The sequence below is a fragment of the Lolium rigidum genome, chromosome 5, assembly GCF_022539505.1.
Source record: "Lolium rigidum isolate FL_2022 chromosome 5, APGP_CSIRO_Lrig_0.1, whole genome shotgun sequence".
In the NCBI taxonomy this organism is placed as follows: domain Eukaryota; kingdom Viridiplantae; phylum Streptophyta; class Magnoliopsida; order Poales; family Poaceae; genus Lolium; species Lolium rigidum.
Window position 1 is genome coordinate 217544545 of NC_061512.1, and position 22529 is coordinate 217567073.

General features: G+C 46.9%; 2 protein-coding genes across 2 annotated transcripts; both read right to left on the reverse strand.

The window, feature by feature from the left end:
• Positions 1-230: 230 nt before the first annotated feature.
• Positions 231-1170, reverse strand: LOC124658374 (GLABRA2 expression modulator-like). The gene is made up of 4 exons (XM_047196723.1): positions 1085-1170; positions 902-999; positions 525-802; positions 231-419 (listed from the first exon to the last, which is right to left on the reverse strand). Exons 1-4 carry the CDS (start codon positions 1168-1170, stop codon positions 231-233), a joined length of 651 nt encoding a protein of 216 aa, XP_047052679.1.
• Positions 1171-10191: 9021 nt separating this feature from the next.
• Positions 10192-11961, reverse strand: LOC124651233 (cyclin-D4-1-like). Its single transcript, XM_047190353.1, has 6 exons — positions 11656-11961; positions 11438-11524; positions 11233-11331; positions 10915-11119; positions 10712-10821; positions 10192-10464 (listed from the first exon to the last, which is right to left on the reverse strand). The coding sequence occupies exons 1-6, from the start codon at positions 11959-11961 to the stop codon at positions 10192-10194; spliced, it is 1080 nt and encodes a 359-aa protein (XP_047046309.1).
• Positions 11962-22529: the final 10568 nt, after the last annotated feature.

Below are 22529 nucleotides of genomic sequence, written 5' to 3' on the forward strand. Positions count from 1 at the left end.
GTATTTGTCTCTTTGATTTCGTCGGTATGTTTCAAAAATAATTTTTACAGAGGGCACTCTTTGGACACAACGATTTGCACATTAATACCTGACACAGAACGCCACGGGTAACAGAATGCTGCAATACTTCTGTTCCTCTGCAACACCGACACGAACGCCGGATGATTAGTGAACAATCTGTACCACATACCGCATGTATATGCGGCCCGGCCAGCTGGTGCCGTCCGTCGTCACGCTTGCAAATTGTGGAAGCCGCTGAGAGCTTCTTGGAGGTGCATGACGGCGCTGTTGTAGTTGACGAAGCCCATGAGCCAGAACTCGTGGTTCTCCACGGACACGAGCTGGATGAACTTCTCGGCTGGCTTGAGGTTGCTGGCCGACGGGGTTGCCGCCCTCAGCCGGTGCAGAGGGATCGCCACCTGCAACGTCGGCGCCATCAGTCGGCAGTTAATTTGGACGGCACAAGACAAGCGGACAAGTACGTGTGACGCAGAAACTGAGATTCGGAATGGGATATAGCGTACCTTGTAGTAGCTCCACTCCGCCCTGTCGCCGGCGGCGGGCTGGTACGAGAGCGGGGTGTCGCTGCAGAAGGCGACCCTGGCGGTGGAGAGGTACATGACCCCCATGACGGGCCCGGCGGAGGTGGAGAGGTAGCATGCGTAGGACTTGCGGAGCTGCTCGTCCGGCGGCGCGCTGAATGCCTGGCGGAAGATCCTGTCGTGGCCGCCCTCCGCCAGCACCTTGGTCCCCTGCGCGATCCTCCCCACCGCCGCCTCCGTGATGCTAGGCGCCGTCCGAACTGCAGATGGAGCGATCACAGGGTTACAACTTAGCTAAACGAAGAGCATGTATATATGTTCTGATGATCGGTGCTGATGTTTGGGGAAGAAGTGCTCACGGTGCTGCCATGTGTTGCGCGACAGGTCCTCGGCCTTCCTGGTCGCCTCGCCGACCTTGCGCCCCCACACCGACAGCGCGTCCTTCACCGTCTCCTTTCTGCCTGCGGAACAACAGGGTCGTTTCCATCAGCGAGGGGACATCGAGGGGGCAATTCAGGTGAACTTTGCCACGCCGGGCACACGCACTCTTCTGCGCCGGCGGCGGCATCGCGTAGGGGTTGGCCTCCGTCGCCATGGGCGACCACGTCCGCCCCGCCGCCTGTTGCATGGGTGAATTCGCAGCACACCTTCTTCTCGGAGCCCGGACCTTGGAATAATGCAGTCCTCTTCGCGGCCGCTGCCGCCTACTGGTACCTCGCGAGTGTCGTCGAAGTGGGTTGGTTGCTTCTGCTCGACGGCTAGCAGCTCGCAGCTGCCATGATATAATCTACGGATCGGGATGATGACCGGGTCACCTACCTGCTGCCGTCTTCGTGACGCTTCGGTTGCACCGACTCCTGCGGTCAATTGTTTATCACGCGTAGGCGTAGGGTGCGGCGGTGGGAGGAGCAGCTCGTGCTGGAGTTGTTTGTCGGGAGGAAAGTCCGGCATGCCGTGGCGGGCGGAGCGGGACGGAGATTTGCCGTGGACGGAGACTTCGGAGCGGAGGGGCCGGAGGAATTTTTGGGCCAAGCGTACGTTTCCACGTGACGGACGCAGCTGCGCCGGACCGGGCCGGAACGGCCGGGTCTCCTGGTTTTCAAAGATTGACGCCGGCCGAGGGAATCTGGGAATGGTGTGCGTCGCGGACGACAAGGCCCCGGCCGTGTTCGCGGCGTTGTGCTTGCTCACGCTACTGCTTCTCCTTGGCTAATAAAACCATAAGTTTTTCTTTTTTGTCTTCATAGACTTGTCTTGCTATAATGCTAATCCATTATATATACTGCAATCTAAGTAGGGTGTTTTATTGTCACTGTCAGACTTATCAGGACGTTCTTTTGTTATCTTCGTTGGTGATACTGATACCGACCTGCTTGGCACCCCTCGACCATCCCAATATGTTCTTCCTCGAAATAGGATTTCGCCCAGCGGTATTAATATAACAACCACACGACATAACTGAAAGGTTCCTGCTGGTGAAAACAACAACAAACAAGTTCAAGAGAAACAAAAGAGGAAGCAAGAGAAACTAATGCCCAAATCAACAAAAGCGATGATGGAACGTCCTCCGAAGAAGTCCAACCACGCTCATATGCTGCCTAATTGCCGGCTACCAAGCAACACCTTCAAGAAGAAATGTGACGATAACGACGCTTTTGCTCGGACTGGTCGTATGATTTCTCTAGGTACACGGAAGGGAGTGGGAAAGGGGTACACCCGACACCCTTCAAGAAGGAACGACGGCGCATGTAGGCGTCACCGTGTTGGCACGCAATGTTCTTTGAGCCACTAGAATCCCCTTGCCACCATGGTGCACGGGCAGTTTGTACAAGGGGTGGTCCTTTCTAGCGCTGCTCCTACCTGCGATATCTCTTTTTTTTGTTTTCATAGCACAATAATAATTTGCATTTTAGTTTTTAAGTAAAATTTGTAATTTAGTTGGACTGGTTTCACGGTGAAATAGAACGACCGAGCACACGAATGCAATGGCCCACGGATTAGTTTAGTAGCTCAACAAGGAACTGGGCTCAAAATTAATCTATGACCCAAAAAGGAAACGGTAAGGCATTCTATTTGATGCCCAATCAGGCAGTCGAATAGAAATGTAGCGTCCACGCATGGCCACTGGTGGGCTAGCCCACTAAACTTCGGACTTTTTTGTTTTCCTTTTTATATTTTCGCAGTTTTTTTTTTCTCTCTATTTCTCTCTTTTAAGTTTACATATTTATTCATTTATTATGACATTTCACTTAGTTTATTCTATTAACTTTCGCTTGTCATTTTCCTATTTCATTTTTGTTTATTGCTATTTTCACTTCCCCCTCCCCCCATTCTTTATATAAAATATGTCAATATATTGACATTGTGTGCTCTAACATGCATGATCAACTTTTTTAGACACGTGAGAATTTCCATTAATATATGTGAGCAATATCTATATGGTAGATGATCATTATTTCTAAAAGGACATGAATTTGATTTTATGCAAATGCTTCTTATTTATACATTTGTTAATTAATAAGAATACAATTTTTCCATGTGATACAAAAACATTTATTGTGGAAAATATATTTTCAGATACAAGAACATTTGTTTCGATATGCATGAGAAATTATTTTTTGTACTTTGATAATTATTATTAAAAGGTAGAGAGTAAATAATCAATTTGAAGATTCTGCTAAAACAATTTCACATGTAAACAGAACACGTAAAAATGGCATCAAGCCTCCCTTAAGCAATAAACCAGAGTTGTGTTTGCTAAGCTTCAAGTTCCTATGATTTTCTTCCCCTTTTTCATGTTACATAAATATGTATATTGTTTAATTGTATATGACTTCTTCGTGGATAAGCATACTCATGTTAGAAAACAAGTGAGTACAACAATACAACGGATACTTTCACCATTCTTTCAATATAATTAGGATATGGGGGAGCAAAAAAATGACTAAATCAAGAAATATAAAATGAATAGCTCAGCTAGATTTGTCTCTTGAATGTGGTGTGCAATTGTGAAAACCTAAATTTAGTTAGATCATCTTCGTTTTTTATGTTTTAGCTAACCGGCGATGGCAGAGTTTGACAAAAACTGCAGAGGGGCGAAACACAATATATGAGAGTTTTGCGTTTGGCCTCCTATTTGGCACAACGCAAAATAACAGTCCCCAACAATGAACCAAAGTTGTGTTGCAACTCATATTTTCATGATCCTGTTTGTATATTATGATTTCGAGGAGAAAACTAACACACTGACTAAATCAGGAAATTTAAAATAAAAGGTTAAGCTAGGGCTCCATTTGTAATTCAGTCCATATTTTCAAAATTATAACTTTAGTTCGGTCATCTTGGTTTTATGCTTTGGTTAACCCCTACGAAGCTCGGCTAACGATGCATTTCGGTTTTTTGGGATTTAATAACATAGAGAAAACAACTGTATTTTGGATTATTTGAAACATTCTGGTCAAACTCAACCTTTATTTAAAAAACAATATTACAGAAAATTTGAAAAATCAAATCCCACAACGGGATAGAACCACCTTGTAACTAGCAGGTTATAGTTTTGCCCAACAGTGCCAATGTTGTTGCAAGTTTCACTAAATCGCCGCAATTTTTGAGGACTTCAAGGTCCCCAGCCCCGAGCCGGTCGCCGGTACCCATAATCTGCATGCGTCAAGTAGCAACGTCCAACAGTGATCAAACGACATCGTTTGACTGCGCCGGCGACATGCATGACTCGATTCGTACGTTGCTTTCTGGGGACAGGCCGAAGTACTCCAGAGCGCGGCTGTGTATTCATCTGAAGCTGCTTGATTGGGGAGGTGCTATACACCGACCGGGGTCGGTGCGGATGGGGTGCCGCACCCCCGACCCGGCCGTTCTGTAGTGGGCCGCGGCCCATCAGGTAAGTTCTTTTTTGTTTTTCTTATTCTCCTTCTCTTTTCTGTTTATATATTTTCGTTATTTAAAAAGCAGAAATATTTTTGAATCCATTTCTTTTAAAATCCGAAAGGTTTAATTTTTATGACTTTTTTTAAAATTATTTTATTAGAAAATAAAAAATAAAAACAATTTTTAGAATTTTAACATTTTTCAAATTTGAACATTTTTTGAGATTGAACATTTTTAAAATTTTAATTTTCTTTAAAATTTGAACATTTTACGAACACAAACATATTTTAAATTGGAACATATTTTGATATGAACATTTTTCAAATACGAACAATTTTTTCACTTTGAACATTTTTAGATTTGAACATTTTTTAAGTTTGAACATTTTTTAGTTTGAACAATTTTAAAGTTTGAACAGTTTTCAAAATTTAACATTTTTTAAAATTGCACGTTTTATGAATTTGAGAAAAATGAAAAATGAAACAAAAAACAGGAAAAAGAAACAGAAAAGAAAAGAGAAAGAATAAACAGAAAACGGGAAAAAGAAGGGAAAAGGCCAAAATGGGTCGGGCCCTATACCCGACCAGGGGTGTGCGGCATGCCCGTACACACCGACCTGGTCGATGTATAGGATTTGTCTCTTGATTGAACCTATTGTAGTCAGTGGCGGGCCTTGTGGGTGGGGGCAAAACTGCTAAGCAAACATTTTGGGCTAAAAAATGGGCCTATATAGTATTTTCTGGCCTAAAATTGTCAAACATGAAGTTGTATTAAGCGAAGAAAAATGGAAAAAGGAGGAGGCCTAAATATTTGCTTGGTGCACCGGCCAATGGCTCTCTATCCCGGCGAATGTGTACATGGCCGTCCGCGAGAAGAGGCCACCAATAACCCGTTTGTCGAGATCCTGCGCCTGGAGACGGACGGTAAGGATTTTGGCAGTGTCTAGGCGCAACTGCTCGCTGTTGTTTGAGTTCTTCCTCGTCGGTTTGTGTGCCTCCTCGACAAATCCAGCGACTTTGATAGCACCATGGGCAACATCAGCATCAATCATGGTGATGTTGCCGCTGGAGCAACCTTTTTGATCGCGATGTACGTCTCGTATGTTGCACTAGTACTTGTTTCATGTCCAGATTTGCAAGATGTGCTTAATCTGATGTGAACGGTTAGTTAGGCATGTATGATGTTGCTTTTGATAATCAAACTCACTCGGATATTACATACTACCTCCATACCGGATTAATGGACAATTACGCACTCCGAGAAATAAGTTTGACTACAAATTTGATCAACAAAATATGAGATATATGCCACAAAAATTATACCTTTGGATTCATATTCAAAAAATATTTCCAATAATATAATTTTTGTGATATATATCTTATATTTTGTTGACCATATTAGTAGTCAAACGTGTTTCTCGAAGTGCGTATTTGTCCATTAATCCGGTATGGAGGGAGTAGTAATCTAAAACTAATCTCACCTAATTATGACTCGTATTTATTTAGATTTGGATGTATCTATAGAATAAAACGCATTTATATATATTTATAAATCTTAATTAGGAGAGTATCCTTTTGCCCAACACACTGGAGATGTCCTTGCATGTTTCACCAAGTTGCCGCAGTTGTCGAGGCTCTCGTCACGCTCCCTGACCCTAGCCCCAATTTGCCGGTCCCCGAAATTTGCATGCGCCAAGTTGTAACGTCCCACGGTGATCGAACGATGGTTTGACCGGAACGGCGACACGCATGCCCCTCGCCGTACCGTGGCATCTTGGACACGACCCCGATGCAATCCACATACGTACATTCTCCGCGACGGCCCTACCCTTCTGCCGGATGACCCGCCGGTCTGCCCCCCGCTAGCCCTAGCCAGCCCGGACCGCCACCGGCGAACAGTACCAGTAGCTGCGCGCGCGCTTGCGCCGTGGCGGGGACGACGCGTCCAAGACGAGAAGGCATGATGCAGGCTGCATGCACCCGACGAACGACGGCGACTAGTCTCGGCGCGCGATCGAGCGATCCCATCTCGGCCTGCCTGCAGGGTTTTACGCTTTTTACTGGCGTAGTCTTTGGCCGGGCATGCATGGCATGGCGTTGGCCGGCCTGGTAGCTAAACTAGACTTGCCGCCGTGCCGCTGCAGCCAGGATCGAGGTGAAACGCAATTACTTACGGTTGGGGACGCAGAGCCTGGAGCTGGCTCGGCATGGCGCGCGTGGCGTGCGTTGATTCCCTGCCCACTAGAGTAAAAATCGCTCGATTAATTTGGCAACTTGGCGTTGGCATCTGCTGTGCTCGCTTTCGATCGCCCCTTCCTAGTTCTAGCTCTCTCTTCTCTTCAGTTCTGGCTGTGATCTGATGTGCGTGCCCTATGTCCTGTTCCTTTTGGTGCAGAAATTCACCGCCAAAGCGGATGGATCAGCTGTCGCAGCCGTCCACGCCTCGAGATCGAGGCCGGCACCGCATGAGAGAATAACTTTGTGGCCGGTCCATGCACGCAGCTCTCGTGTTCGTGGGGCATCCGTCCGGCCGTGCACCCACCCACGGACCATGCAAGCAAATTATGCGGCAGGAACACGAACCACCAGCAAGGCAGCAAGCGAGTAGTAATGGAGAAATGATATCTTCGGTGTGGTTGGATCGGCGCGTATACTGCACTCTCGTGAAGGAATTCATCATCTTGTCCCTGCGTGAGTTGTCTACCAAACTGGCAGATGATTCCGGCACCGTACTTTCGATACAAAAACTTATCTCAGGTCTGTCTGAAACAGCCAAGTTTATGTATTCGTCCGAGGCTTGACCGAGGGTTAGGTGACGCGAAACGGAGATCAGAACCTTATACAATGCCGACCAAGGCCATAAATACAAGCATGTGATGGCCTCTAAGTGGAGCTCCATAGGGTTTTGCTGACATAAGCCTCGATCACGCGAGCCAGAATGCAGACATGCTATTTTGCCGTGCATATATATGGGCCGACTTTGGATTGTAGCAAGGTCATAAATACAAGCATCTGATAGCCTTTAAGTGGAGCTCCATGGGGTTTTGCCTGATATTTAGCCTCACGCGTGCCAGAACCGGTCAAGATCGAATCTCGTGCAAACGTGATGTTTTGCCGTGCATATCTATGGACATGAACGGCTTTGGATCATAGCACGGTCATGTGATTGCAAACAAATCTCTAAAAACTACAAAATCGTTAAAATTTGAGTGATAGACGTGATATGACAAAATCTTCCCGTGCGGCTTAGATGCTCTACTCACCGTCCCGGACTCTGCCTCCCCTCCAAACCCAATCAGCATTGAAAGCGGCGGGTCTGCTTCTTCCAACGTGCATTGGGGGCTCAGGGGATGCCCGACACAAAATCGGTTATTCGGCACTTCCGTGCTCCTGGGACATTCTTTCCGAGACACACTGTGGCCACTAGATCGGGAATCGCAAATTCTTTGCACCACTCAAGGGGTCCATCTTGCCTCCCTGTGGGCCCTTCGCGCCACCCCATTATACTGTGCGATCACTGACCATTATGGAGATAATGTTACATGAAGAGAACCAAAGAGCACACACATTGAAGGATAGTCTATTCCCGTTACAACATTAAAACTCGCAAATCCCGCAACTACATTCATGTTCGCCCAAAATAATTTGTAGAATTAGGTTGATTTGAACTAACTACAATTATACTAAACTTTTGTACATGTTTATAATTTTTTCATATTGCGCTATTAATTACTATATTTAGCATATTATTTTTTTAGCATGTAAACATATAGCAATGCTTATGCTTATTGGCAAATATAATATTTGTGTTTTTGATGCATAGTTGCAACGTAAGTCACAAAAAATATATTGTAGTTGCGCTATTTTTTTTTTGTTTCCGACACTTCCCTCTTAAGAATATAATGAAATGCAACCCCCTTATGGAAACAAATAGAGGGAAAAAACACCTTCCTCCTTAAATTGATTTTAAAAATATATGAATGTTATATTGTATATGTATATTTTACTGCGAGTGTTCTTCTCTATTTTATTATTTTTAAATGTATTAACAGAGATATCAAATCATACGGTCTAAAAAATATCCAAATAGAGGATGGTAGAGTATGATGAGGTAACAAAGTTTATAGAAACTTTTACAATACAATTGACTTCTAGCATGATTGGGATAATCCTTAAAGTGTTGGAGCTATGGATGGCATGGGTTCTAGAGACGCACTTTGTCTTTCTTCAATGTTGGAGCGACCCAACCCTCCTCTCATATATTGGTTGGTTTCTCTCTCGTTCGACGATAGTGGTGGTGTAGTGCTTCATGGGGCATCTTCCATGCTTCTTCGGTAGCTTGTGGAGTCTTTCCGCCCCTTTTGGAGTAGGCCACATCGGATGTGGCTTGCTCGTTGGAGACGGTTGAGGGCACATCGCGACGGGTTTTTTCTTTAGTGATATGTGCCTTGTTGTATTTGCGTGTTTTGTGTGGTTTTCGATCCTAGGGCTCCTTTCTCTTTGTATCTGGTTTTCGCCTAGTTTTCCTATCAATCAGACAACACTACTTCCTCTAATTGTAATGCAACGCTCCTATCAAGATAAAAAGAACTCAGTAAGTTCCAGATTAGAATATGACAAAGCGCAGCATTCCCGCTTCAAGTGGGCACCGAACAGCATCGATCTCCCTCATATTGTTTAACCGTGGTGCTTTCATGGATGTATTGCACTATTAGTAGTTAAGTGTCTCTGCCTAGAACATAATGACAAGCAACGTAGAATCAAACATAGCAATGGGTTACCTGAAAAGGAACCAATTCAAACAGTTTTATATTTGCAGTTTGGCGCGGAAGAAGCTTTTACTCCACGAATGGACCATAAACTCCAACCAACCTAATTCTTTAGGCAGATTCTCAACAGCCCTGCACTGTATGGCACTAGCACTATTTTTATGTTTGTGTTCCCGAGGTTTCCCCAGACAGTGTCTCCTCTCTTTATTTCCATGGTCTATATAGACAACTGGTCAAACAGTATTACTGTATTAGGTGGCAGCAACATTATATAGTACCATCGCAAAGCAAGAAACTGATCATAGATGATGTTGATAGTTCATGACCCCTGAGGGGAAAGGAAACCCACTTCCACGTCTTATGGGTTTTGTCCTTGTTTTGTTATTTCGTTTTGCCTCCATTACATCCTGAATTTCAATCATGTCATCATCTTGATTTCAATTATGTCATAATTATGTGCCGCCAAAGTTGTTTGTTTTTCTCTCTTTTTTTTCACAAGGAGATTTTTTTTTTAAGTTTTTTTTTGCATCGCCATAAATTCCAATCATGTCATCGTTATTTTGACGCCAAAATTATTTGTTTTTTCTCTCGCTTTTTTTCACACAATGGGGAATTTCGGGGGAAAATTACAGAACAATGCAAACTAAAACACAGCTAGGTCAGTGCCTGCTAGTTGGAGCTCGCTGCTAGTTCTTGCCACTGTCACCTCGCCATCAGTCTTTATTTCGGTCATCTCGCTCGGCTCAGCTTTGCCTTTGTACAAAACATTTGCTCTTTTGACAACGCCGTTGTGGCTCCTCTCTTTATTTCATCAGTTTTTCCTCAGTCGTCATGTCGAAACGTCCCGCTTTCGATCCTTTTTTCACGCTCTTTAATTTTTTTCATACGGCGTCAAAAGCTCCCACATCCATCGCAATCCATCACGAACCATTTGACTTTCCCACCGAGAGTCGAGATAGATGACCAGTGCGCACAGAGTTGCTATCATTGTCGTAATCATCTGCTGATCTTCCTCCTCTTGCTGCTAACCGGGGAGCTGTCGAACGCACCAGAGCTTTCAAGCGACGACTCAGACGACGCAGCGGTCGCTGTACTTGAGCCATCACTGGCGCAGCTGAGGCAGCCAGCGTCGAGCACGCCGGTGGGGCTCCGCGGCGCAGACAGGGAAAAGCTCAGGGTCGCTGTTTTGGGTGGTGCCAGCGGCAGCACAGTGGCGCTGCCTATCGGCGCCATGGCCAGGATAGCTTCATGGCAGCACAGCACCCTCTCCTGCAGCCACAAAGAAACAAACCATTATTATGAGAAGTAGCTCGCGCTGCTGCGGTGTAAATGCAGCTCACGCGTTCCCTGCATGGTGTCTGGAGCAAGTACGCGAGGTCACAGGCCATGGCTTCTTCTGCATGTCTAACGCTCAAAGCCTCAAACTGCGCTGCGCCGCAGTAAATGAGAGACGCTCCTAGTGCAGCATGCGAAGACAAGACTAGGGAAAGCTGCGTGAACGTCGTGCGCGGCTCACCTTGTCTACGTGGTTGCAGCAGATGTCCACGGCGTGGTGGTCTCCTCCGGCCACGGTGGCGGCGACCGTCACCGCGATCTCCGACGGCCTGAACTCCAGGCACCCTGTTCCTGCAAATGGGGTGAACCGATCCACGATGTTTAGATTTACCAACGTTGTCAATGCTTCGATCTCTGGCAGAAATAGAGTGGTTGCATGCACACCTCTGGAAATGCAGAGGATGAGCTCCGCGGCCTGCCGGACGGCGCGGCTCGACGGGGGCGCATTGCCGCCGTTGAGCTGGTGGAGGAAGTAGTCGATGTAGGAGAAGGGGGTGACGGCCTGCATCCGCCATTTGAGCGTGCTCAGCACCAGCAGCTCCATCCTCTGGATCGTCTTCGGTTCGAAAACGTACCGTGCGTCCCCGACCTGATCGAACCAACCCAACACTGGTTGTCATGACGAGATCGCAGACCAAATGGGCACAGCGTGCAACGATCGGGGATCTAATTACTGCAGGTGTGCGATGTAATCTTTCTCACCTGCAGGTCTAGAGACTGAGGCACTGAAGTCTCCTCCATCTTGGCGGCCAGGGACAGGCACGCCACCGATAGCAGCTGCGTCATCCAAGCCTTGCCTTCCTGGAAACACGAGCAGCACATGAATCCTTCACTTCAACATTGCAATGGCGTACATCGCAGATATGTCTCAAGGTGCAAGACACAGTACAGTAGGATGGATTCTTACGGGAAGGTGGTAGAGCGAGAGGAAGCGGTCCAGGTAGTTGATGGCCAAGCAGGCAGTGACTGGGCCGAAGCTGTAGTAGGCGTGAACCTGTCGAGACATCATCAAGTTCAGGACACTGGGGATTACTCGCTAGATCGAGTACTGCGAACAGAACCAAAACAGAGGAGGAAACACAGCTGGTGCACGCTAATTAACCATCGTCAGGAGCAAGAACCCACCTTCCAAATCCAGTCGACGGCGTCGGTGCGCACGCGGAGGTCGACGCCCCCGGCGCGCAGCCGCTCGGCGTAGTCCTCTCTGGGCATGTGGTCCGCCTCCGTCGTCACCCAGCGGGCCACGCATTCCTCGGACGGCAATGGGAAGTCCACGGTGGACTCGCCGCCGCCGCAGTACGGTGACCCGCTCGTCCTCGCTCCCGCCGCCGCTGCCGACAGCGTATCCTCCTCGTCGCGGAAGCCGAGGACGCTGCTGCTGTCCTCGGCGCAGAGGAGGATAGAGGCGGCCATCTCGTAGCTGGCAGCCATCGATCTCTTCTTGCTCCTGGTAAAGGTCGGTAGATACAGTGTGAGACGATAGTGCGATACTGGGTGCCTTGGTCGCTCTCCTCCGCCTCGTTGCTCTTCCTCTGGTGTGGAGCGGGGTGAGGTAGGCGAGGCGAGGCGTGGAGGAGGAGGAGAGGGCGGATGACGACTCTTTTGTATCTACTCCGGCGTAGGGACAGCGGAGGGTGCTTTGGGCAAGACGTAACGACAGGCAACGGAAGCGGGAAGTGAGGACGCTGACTAGAGAAATGCATGCTCTTTTTTCCATGCCGCTTTCGTCTCCTTTTCTTTCCCAGTCTGTACTTTGAGGCGCGGAAATGCTTTCGTGGACCTTTTTTTTTTCCTGCATGGTTTTCTTATTCTGTTTCTTTCCTACTTCTCTTTCCTTCGTGTTTCTTACCTTACGCGTAAAACAGATTATTAACCACAAGTGTAAAAATAAATAAATTGAAAATATCCTCAGAAAATGAGTTGAGATCACGAGAGGCCGCAAAGGAAAGTAACGGACACGTCTGGTCAGTGCGATGATAGTGCCTAGGTGTGAAAGAGATGACTATCAGCACAATACGAAGATACATATAGACAATGTCCAAGAAAAGAAAAACTTAAAAAGGGAAGAAATGGACAAATGAGATGAAGCGCTAATAAGCCGGCAGTACTGGTGGCCGAAACTTCTTCAGCCTCCAAGCAGAGGCCCCTCTTCAAGCTCGTGGCTGCGTCTCCATTCCTCTCGGTGTCAATTGGTTTTGTCCCCGCCTCCGGCGAGGATAGCCGAGGTAGGAGCTTCAATCTCTCCGGCGAGTGCAAAGGACCCGATTGACTTTTTGTTGTTGTTTTCTTCTATGATCCTTTTTTTGTAAAAGCTAGGGACCGTGTTGTAATTTACCTTAACATGTACCATGTGAAGGTAATATAAGGGTTGTTCTTTCTCCAAAGGGGCGGCGACTCTTTCGAAAAAGGAAAAGTTAATTTAGTTTTCGTGAATCTCGTCACATGACACTTTTCTATGTCTCAGTCAACATGAGTTGACGCCCTGAGAGCTCACGTGTCTTACTTGATATTCAATAGAAGTAGTATCACCAAGCATGCCATAAGCTCATCGTTTAACATAATTAAACCTATACGAAGAAATTGAGATTCTGAGACAACTTGTTTCAGAAGCTCGGTAGGGTCTAGTTTTCATGTTGACGACGAGTGTTTTCCAATGAAATCGTTCTTGGGATATGATCCTCTAATATTGCAATAGGTATTTGTACGGCTATGTCAAGTAGCCTGTAGGAATGCGTAAGAGGTGGATATGCCATAATTTACAAAACCACTCGCCGCAAAAGTCAATCTTTATGTAGGAGTTTCACCGTGTAGGAGTTTCGTCAGTCATGCAGGTAGATTGCGCAAACATAAGTTCTATGATCTAGCCAAAGGATGATGTTGTTCACCCCTTCTTGTCGGTTTATTTATTAATCTTTCCATAAGTGAAATTATTGATGGCTTGGTATCTCAAACAATTATTTGCATTGTGCCTTTGCCACCACATATCAATGCTAATTACTATATATCTTGTTGTAGAGAGGATTTTTGGACTACAGATTTTATTCATAGAGAGGCATTTTTTCTTTTACTCAAATATTGGATCAAAGCGACACGCGCAAAAGTTATTCTCATATGTACATAGTGTTAAAACCTCACGCGGAGAAACACCAAGATCCTCACACAGAGAAACACCAAGAAGCAACAAGAATAGGGATGCAAACAATGCAAAGGATTCAGATCCCTAAGACGATGCGATCAAGTTACCTAACCGAAAGCTGAAAGGATCGTATGGCACCTAGAAAGGGGTGAATAAGTGATTTATCAAATTATAATTATTTTTCCAATTTATGCTTGAAACAAATGTTAATTCTCTAGATATGCAACTATGTGAATTTACCGATATGACAAGATGCAAGCTACCAATATACAATACAAGATACAAGTAGTAAAGCGCGGTAAATGATAGAAGTAACTGAGGTGGAGCACGCGGAGACATGAGGGTATGATTCACATAGTTCCTTCCTTGTAAAGGGAAGTACGTCTACGTTGGATGGGTGTGGTGCCACGAAGGCCTAGCTCAAGCTCCACTAAGCGGTTGCCTTAAGGTCACAAACGTCACCTTTACACAAAGGTTGAGGCACACATCCACAACTCAATTGGAGGCTTTCAACAACTGACCACTGAGATTTTACAACACAAAGCAAGCTCTGAGGGCGACTTCTCACAAAGCTAGGGTTTCACAACATGAATATCTTACAAACAAGTGGGATAGTCAAATCCCTTTGGTGGAAGTGTAGACCTAGGGTTTCTCCCTTGATTCCCAAGAGATCAACAAGTTTGAGTGGCTAGGGAGGGAGATCTTGGAGTTTTGAGCTTTGGAACAATGAAGGAGAGAGAGTAGAAGCCGCCTCCCACTATCGTAGTCGACGATAGCTATGACGATGATGGTCCCGATTGGATCGACAAGATGGTCGTGGATATGGAGGCGGAGGAAGCCGCCAAGAAGGTCGCGGCGGACGACGACGATCCCGGTTGCCGCGACAAGATGGTCACGGAGCTGGAGGCGGAGGAAGCCGCCGAGGAAGCCGCCAAGAAGGCCGCAGAGGATGGCGACATCTCCAATTTTGATGAGGACTTCCGGGATAAACCCTAGATTTTGACGATCCGATGAACTATCTACCTAGTATGAATGTTGATGAACTACCTAGTATGTATGTTCAATGTCAGTGTCAGTGTTAGTTTGAATGAACTACCTAGTATGAATGTTGATGAATCATGTTTGTTGAAGTTTAAATGTGTCTCAAAATTTGAATGTTTTGAGGATTTAAAGGCCGGGGCGCAGACCAGTGACCTCTGTTTTGAGGGTTAGTTTGAGAGCACTGGTCTGCGCCGGCTGTTTTGGATCTTCAAATCGCAAATTCTCGATCCTCAAACTGCTTTTAAGGGTTACATGTTTGAGAGCATTGCTAGTCATGCTTTAGAGCGATATTCACTCATCATTTGTCATTCAGGGACTTGCACAAAATGGTACGTTGTCCTTGATCTGCGAGGCAGCACTCCCGCTTCGCTAGAACCGACGTGGCTACAAGTAGAATGTCATCTCTTTGACCGGGAGCTCCGAGACAGATCAAAGCTGGCCCCTGCTTGCGCCACCTGTTGAACGTGTGATCAGAACCGTCGCTGCGCGAGCCATGATCAAATCGCGACACCGTGGTACTGATAACCGTATCGGCCGATGTACGCACGCATTCGCCGGACTTCGCCCCGGCCACCTCCGCTCGTCGCACCGATCGAGATCGCCGGTCCCCGATCCGCCGCGCGCGAGCCATCGGATTCCCATTCCCGCGGGAGGAGCCACCGCCCACCGGCCGACCGCCGACCTCACGCGCGCGCGCGCGGCCGAGCCCTGCACGCACGCACGCCGGCTGCAGCTTTATCCTTTAGCGCCTCTCGACGCACGACGAGCCAGCTAGTATATCAGCTAGCCGGCCAGCGCGCCCGCCGCCGGGGTAGCTCTTCCGACCGAGTATGCTATTGCTCGAGCTCCGCACGGCGCGCGCTCCGATAACGGATTCCTAATCCTTGCCGGCAAAGATCCTGTGCGGCTGAAGGCTGGGCCAGACGTAAAGTATCCCGTTGGCTGGGTGACGGTCCAGGTATGGTATACGGCGCGCGCCATCACTACGCAGTCGCTTTTATCTGCGGCGCGCAGAGGGCACATTGACGTTGATCGATGTGCGTGCTCTCATCGAGCTCCTCTCGCTGTCGCTCTATGTACAGTAGGAGTACAATACTACTGCAGTGGGTGGCGAGCAAAGTGAGCAATAGCTGGTGATGATCCACCCATCGATCGATCACAGTGGGTGCCTGCAGCCAAGCCTCCCAGGCCACACAGCAGCAGAGCGTATCGTGCAGTGCAGGCATGGTCCAAAGACGAGGGCTAGAGCCGGCCGGCCGTCGTCGAGATCCGAGCTCTCGAAACGGCCGCCTGACCATTCGAGCGACGCCTTTCGCCGCGTGTTAGTTAACGCCCGGGTTGGCCGGTGACCACTCGCGGCAGCAAGCTGCAGGTGCATATAATACAGGCGGGAAGAAGATGCTGTGTATGGACACGCGAGACAGGAGTCCAAAACAATGGCGCCGGCCATCGCGACGTGAGTGGTGACTAGTCGGGACTCCATGACGACGCGGGTCCTGGGATGGTTGACACTTCACAAGCCCGTACCGCTGTCCGAATCACTCGCACGTCGCACCTTTCACTTCTGCGGGACGTGCTGGCCGCGACCGCACAAGTCGGTGCCTCGATCGAGTTCTCTGCAGCACCATGACGACTTGCCCATATCTCCATCATGGCCGTTCGCCGTGCATATTGGTAAGGGTGGCACGATTCTTACAGCTAGCATATCTCGGTTTAGATAGCACCAAAACCCGGATGATTTTGGTGCGTATTCGGGCTTGGGCCGAACAAGATCCCGGCAATAATATGCCGGTCCGGAAAATTATATCCAAGGTACCTGATTATGGCCTATCTGACCGCTATATACCGGGTCGAAGGGCGAAATCGGGGTCGAACCCTTCCATTCCCCCCACAAAGCGCATCCACCTCTAAATCTCCCGTCATTCATCACCTTCGTCGAGTAACTACGGCTGCACCATCAAATAATGTATAGGTGAACTCCTCTCTCCGAGGTCGTGGGGTGCCGGCGGCGCCGCAACAAGACCACGAGGGTTCTATATCCCCGGCACAATGAGAAGCCCGCATCCCCGTCATCGACATTCGTGAGTAAGGCGCACACCAAGCTCGTCTTCATTGTGAGCTGGAGTCCACGTACACCGCGCGGATGCGCCGTGACGCGTACATGTCCATGGCCCGCGCCCGTATCAATCGGAGCTGAGTGCCTTAAGGTGGAGTGCTCGGGGGATGGCTGCACCTCGTGGGCCGCAATGGCCCGCGACCGTATCAATCGGAGCTGAGTGCCCTAAGGTGGAGTGCTCGGGGGTGGCCGCACCTCGTGGACCGCCAACCCTGGAGTACACGGTGCAACTCTCGCTGTCCTTTGGAGATGAGGTGGAGAAGGAGGCGGCGAAGAACATAGCAGCGGAGGAGGTTGCGTAGGAGGAGGCCGTCACGTCAAAACAGCCCGAGCAGCAAGTGCTCAACCAGGCGCTAGCATGACATGAAGTGAGGAGCGATTCCGCAACCAAGTCGTAGCCTACGATGTCGACCAGCTCGAGGTGTGCCTCTTCGCGTCCGAGCAGCATATGTCCAACCGCACAGCATGGCGCGTCGAGGCGGTGTTGCATGCGTACTTTGAGGAATCCCCCTACTCCGACGAGGACGAGTGAGGCGGTAGTGACTCCGCGTTCCGACGTATGGTCAAGTCTCGTCGACACAACGACTGCGCTTTAGTGAAGCGTCGCCACCTTTTGCTCCCAGCTAGTGCTATCGTCATGTCTCGTGATGTAGATAAGCGCCTCAGACGCCGCGATTTAGCGAAGCACAAGCACCTTTCGGTTACCGACGAACATCTGTTACGGAATGTCTAAGTCTAGATTTAGTTAATTTAATTTAATTATGAACTAAAAATGATGGACCTGGGTTGCGGAAAATCTCGCGTGGAAAACATTCTAGCGAGCTCACATATTTTTCAAAATTCGGATATAAATTGCGGCATCTATTCTGCCCTCAGATGCGTGAACCGGATAACTGTTATCTAACACTCCGGATACCAGTTATCCAGGTTCGCTTAATAAGAGATCTGCTAGAGTTAATCTTAGTCAACCGAGAACTAAGCTAGGTATTAATGAGTTGACGTCATCAAATTTTAATTGCAACACAAGTTGCATCTCCACGAATCACAAGCAATCCACCAGTCTGAACAAGTTGCAACCTATGTTGCAACTCATAACTAGCATGGATCAAAATGCATTCTAACAATCTTGATATGTTTTTCTCACTTGCAACCTCCATTTGCAAATAAAAAGTCTCAGATACAACTTATTTTAGCACGAATCAAGAATGCAAATCCTGTAGTTTCGAAGTTGACCGAGAACTCGTTCGGACTAAGAATTGTAGTACCTGAAACCTTATCATGGAATCTCTAGCAAAACCACCATGTAGTTTTTGTAGTACAAGGGTGATCTTGCTAGATCAGATCAGATCAGAGGACGTACCTGAAAACCTTATCATGGAATCTCTAGCAAAACCACCAATTGAGTGTCTGGGAAATGTTTGACAAAATTTCCCACCACGGTGTGGTGGCTGTGCATTCATTCCTTTGTCTAACACATGCATATGATACTCTTGATTTGGTTAGGTAAGAAGTGTACTTTAATTTCTTTCAGTTGTGAGTTTTCAGGTTGAGCTATCCCATCATCTTAGTTTGCATCACTCTAGTAATCACTGGATGCCTCAGATTTATACTTCAAATACTAAATTGTACTAGTGTTCATCAATCCCTAGTAACAAAGACAAGCAAAGAGGCATGTTCTGCTTCATCGGTTCGCTCGCAAAGATGTTTGTATATTGAAACTTATACTGTGACCGTCGATCGGAAGTCAGAAGAGAAGATTACAAGGCAGTAAAAACAACGCAAAATGGCAGGCTCGCCCACGGAGTCCAGCGCTACTATTGGCTTTTCTTATTTGACCGGTCTGCCTTGCTTCCCCAAGCTCGAGGCGCTGGGCTATGCAGAGCAGGTAGTACACAGTAATCGAGGTTAATGCATTGCTGGTCCGAACGGGAATCGTCGGTACGTTCCTAGTTTCTTCGTTAAGATCACCGAGGCGAGGTTAATCGCTAGTGCTACCGTCCAAGTCTGGAGATGACGAGATGGGACTTTTACCTTTGGTTGTTCCGTTTGGGCGGTCTCGTTATACTACCGTGACTTGATCAAGGTGATTTATCGACATTGCTATATTGCACTACTATGAAATAAAAATGAATCTATAGGGTAATGAAGTCGACAGACCGATCTGGCACAGGGGCGTGTGTCAACTGCCAATTAAGGACTATGAAGTCGACAGACCGATCTGGCGGCCATCCACGCTGAAGCATTCAAATTTGTAGCATCACCGTATATAGATTAACCCAGTCCTACATATCTCAATCGTCCGGGTCGTCATCTTTTATGCAGTACCCTGATCTTGCGGGAAATTGCACATGCATCCACGGTGATCGACGGCTCATGTAGCGTCGATCAGCTGAACGCAGAATTAGACACGGGGCATATGTGTATGTAGGGATTAAGATGCACCCAACTACTCCATTCGTGGAGATGAGGCGGAGAAGGAGGCGGCGAAGAACATAGCAGTGGAGAAGGTTGCGGAGGAGGAGGTTGTCGCTTCAAAACCTGCAACGGATCCCGAGCAGCAAGTGCTTAACTGGACGCTGGCATGACATGAAGTGAGGAGCCATTCCGCAACCAAATCGTAGCCTAGGATGTCAACCAGCTCGAGGTGCACCTCTTCGCGTCCGAGCAGCATGCGTCCAACCGCGCGGCGTGGCGCGTCGAGGCGGTACATTGAGGAACCCCCTACTCTGACGAGGACAGAGTGAGGCGGTAGTGACTCCGCGTTCCGACGCATGGTCAAGTCTCGTCGACGCAACGACTGCGCTTTAGTGAAGGGTCGCCACCTTTTGCTCCCAGCTATTGCTATCACCATGTCTCGCGATGTAGATAAGCGCCTTAGACGCCGCGATTTAGCGAAGCACCAGCACCTTTTGGTCACCGGCGAACATCTGTTACGGAATGTCTAGGTCTAGATTTAGTTAATGTAATTTAATTATGAACTAAAAATGACGGACTTGGGTTGCGGAAAATCTCACGTGAAAAACATTCTAGCGAGCTCGCATTTTTTTCAAAATTCGGATATAAATTGCGGCATCTATTCTGCCCCTCAGATGCGTGAACCGGATAAACTGCTATCTAACACTTTGGATACCCAAACGTCTTATCTAACACTCCTATGTTCACTCATTTTTATTTGTATCTAGTCTATTTTTACTTTTATTTCTATCTAGTTTATTTTTAGTGTGTATGTTCACTCCTTTTAATTTATATCTAGTCTACTTTAATAACATCTAAAACATCTTATATTAGTGCACGGAGGAAATATATATACTACAGGTAGGGGAAATACAAAGGAGCTCTCGGGTGCAACGCACCCCCATACTTGGAAAAATTTTTAAAAAAAAGTTTTTAAAAATTTAATTTTTTTTGGAAATCAAAGATGATCAGGTATTGTACCTGAAAGAAAATATTTTCCTAGGAAATTACTTTTATTGTATCCTGGGTAAAAAAAACAAACTCGAAATGACCCATGACCAGGTACTATTCACTTTATTTTTGTCATAATTTTGTCTTTTTTGCCCTGGAGTCCATGGAAATCATTTCGTGTCCAAACATTTTTTTTACGAATATAAACTTGATCATCTTTTATTTCCAGGAAGATTCAAAAAAAATTGACTTTTTTAAATTATTATAATTTTTTTGGCCTATGGGGGTGCATTGCACCCGAGAGCCATAAGTCCGTTTCGCTACAGGTAGTATCTATGTGCCATATATAGACTTTTCCTCTACATGGGTACGATAGATTGAAGAGACGACGACTAGCTGCTAGCCTTCGTCTAGCAGTCCAATGCAGCTGCATCGATCAACCATGAATGATCGTCAGCCTTTCTTGAGCGAGTATGGTTGCTTGGAGTCCATCTGGCCCGTATCCTACGATAGAAATTGGGTCGTTTGCATGGTTGGCTGGACTTTTGATGTTGTTGCATAAGACGGTTTTAAGACACCTTCGGTCGAATCGGCCATTTTCACTTACTCTGTTCTCAGCTCTAGCTTGCAAGCGTGGAAAAGAAGAGAGAAACGTGCGTCCTTTTGGAAACACGCACTATAAATCGCCTCACCCCCACTTCTTTCCCTCACTCTTCCTTTTCCACTTTTACCTTCAACCTGTCACATCCGAATTCGACGGTTGCACTATCGTCACCGAATTCACCGCATCGCAGCGAGGAGCGGGACTAGACGACGAGACGACACCGACCACGACGTAGGCCGCAATCCGCAGTGGGAACGAGACCTACACTGTGAGTACCAACGCTGTTGGTTCCAATAGATGTCGGCGCAATCCGCCGTCGAGCACCGCCTCATCAGCCTTTTTATAAACTTACGGCGCTCCACTCTTGCTTCTTGGGTCTAGCTAGTCACGTTTCAGTCTCCTTGGTTTCTTACATGGTTAATTAATTACTCGTTGGAAGCCGGGGTTTGGCGTATATTGTAGTCGACAATGCTAGCCCAGGACAGAAGAAAGTTTCTCCCGAGTCCCAACTCCAAAGTCTGGATGAAGCCTCGAGGAGAACGTACATTTCCATGTCATTTTCTCATGGATCAGATACACACCGGTGGGATGACTTTTTATTTTTGTTTTTGTCATGCAGCGTCTGGAGCTGTGCTAGCGATCACGCAGGATTCCGCGTACTATGCGGGACGATGAGATGGGCGCCTGGCTGGACGCTGGTGGAGTAATCGCTCGTTGGCAGCGCTAGCAGCTGCAACGGGGAAAAAAAATCTTTTTTTCCCTGCAACGGTGACTTCCGCCGCCGTGAGTACCGGTGAAACACGCACGTTAGCCGGTGTGCGACACGGGGGCAGGGGCACACGGTCCCCCGCTGTAGCGTGATACATTTTTTTTTGAAAGGGAGGCAAAAGCTTTGCTCCAATCTATTAATTAAGAAGATAGATGCCCAATTAATTAACAGAAAATCGGGCGAAAAACCGTTACAACGATACTAACAACCATAACTGCCGGCAACACCAGCAACACCTACACCACAACCAAACTACTCCTACCGTGATGTCAACGGCGTTTCTTGAACTGGGCCAAAGTTACATCATTTTGTCTTTACGGTGAAATTCGTCCTGTTTTGTTATTCGTATACACCTGAATAATTAGTTCAACATATCTTAAAAAAAATATTCAACTTGTTTAAATGTGGACTATTTTTCATTTTTCAAGGCATTCGTATATTTTTCATAAAATGAACCTTTCTTTCACATTCATGAACATTTTATTAATACACTGATTTTGTTTTGTTATATGTGCATATTTGTTTTCATGTTTTTGAGATGAATATTTTCATAATTACTACGCTGCTACTATAAATTTATGAAGTAAATATATTTTCAAAATTAATGAGAAAAAAGAACAAAACAATAATATACTGAGCCCGACCATGTCTAGCCCAGCTGAAGAGTGCTTGCAGCAAACTCACTCTTCGACAAACCAAATATAGTCCTAGTTTTATCATGTAATACAATAATCATCATGTGTAAACTAGTATTGGTCATCAACCCACGGGTAGGCAGGGATTTGAAAAAATACTAAGTTATACTAAACTTCCATACTTATTTGAAACTTAGTTTAGCTTGCTGCAGGTCTAATGAGTATAATTTTTAAATTTTTTTTTTGAACTAGATCTCCCACTAGAAAATAGTCAAGTGCATCGCACTAACTGG

Excerpts from the sequence above, each read along its gene's own strand:
- LOC124658374 (XM_047196723.1), bottom strand. The coding sequence starts at position 1,170 with ATGCAACAGGCGGCGGGGCGGACGTGGTCGCCCATGGCGACGGAGGCC. Across the intron at positions 803-901 it reads GCGCAACACATGGCAGCACC|TTCGGACGGCGCCTAGCATC; the intron begins GTGAGCACTTCT and ends CTCCATCTGCAG. Across the intron at positions 420-524 it reads CGGAGTGGAGCTACTACAAG|GTGGCGATCCCTCTGCACCG; the intron begins GTACGCTATATC and ends CCGACGTTGCAG.
- LOC124651233 (XM_047190353.1), bottom strand. The coding sequence starts at position 11,961 with ATGGCTGCCAGCTACGAGATGGCCGCCTCTATCCTCCTCTGCGCCGAG. Across the intron at positions 11,525-11,655 it reads CCGTCGACTGGATTTGGAAG|GTTCACGCCTACTACAGCTT; the intron begins GTGGGTTCTTGC and ends ATGTCTCGACAG. Across the intron at positions 10,822-10,914 it reads CATCCTCTGCATTTCCAGAG|GAACAGGGTGCCTGGAGTTC; the intron begins GTGTGCATGCAA and ends CCCCATTTGCAG.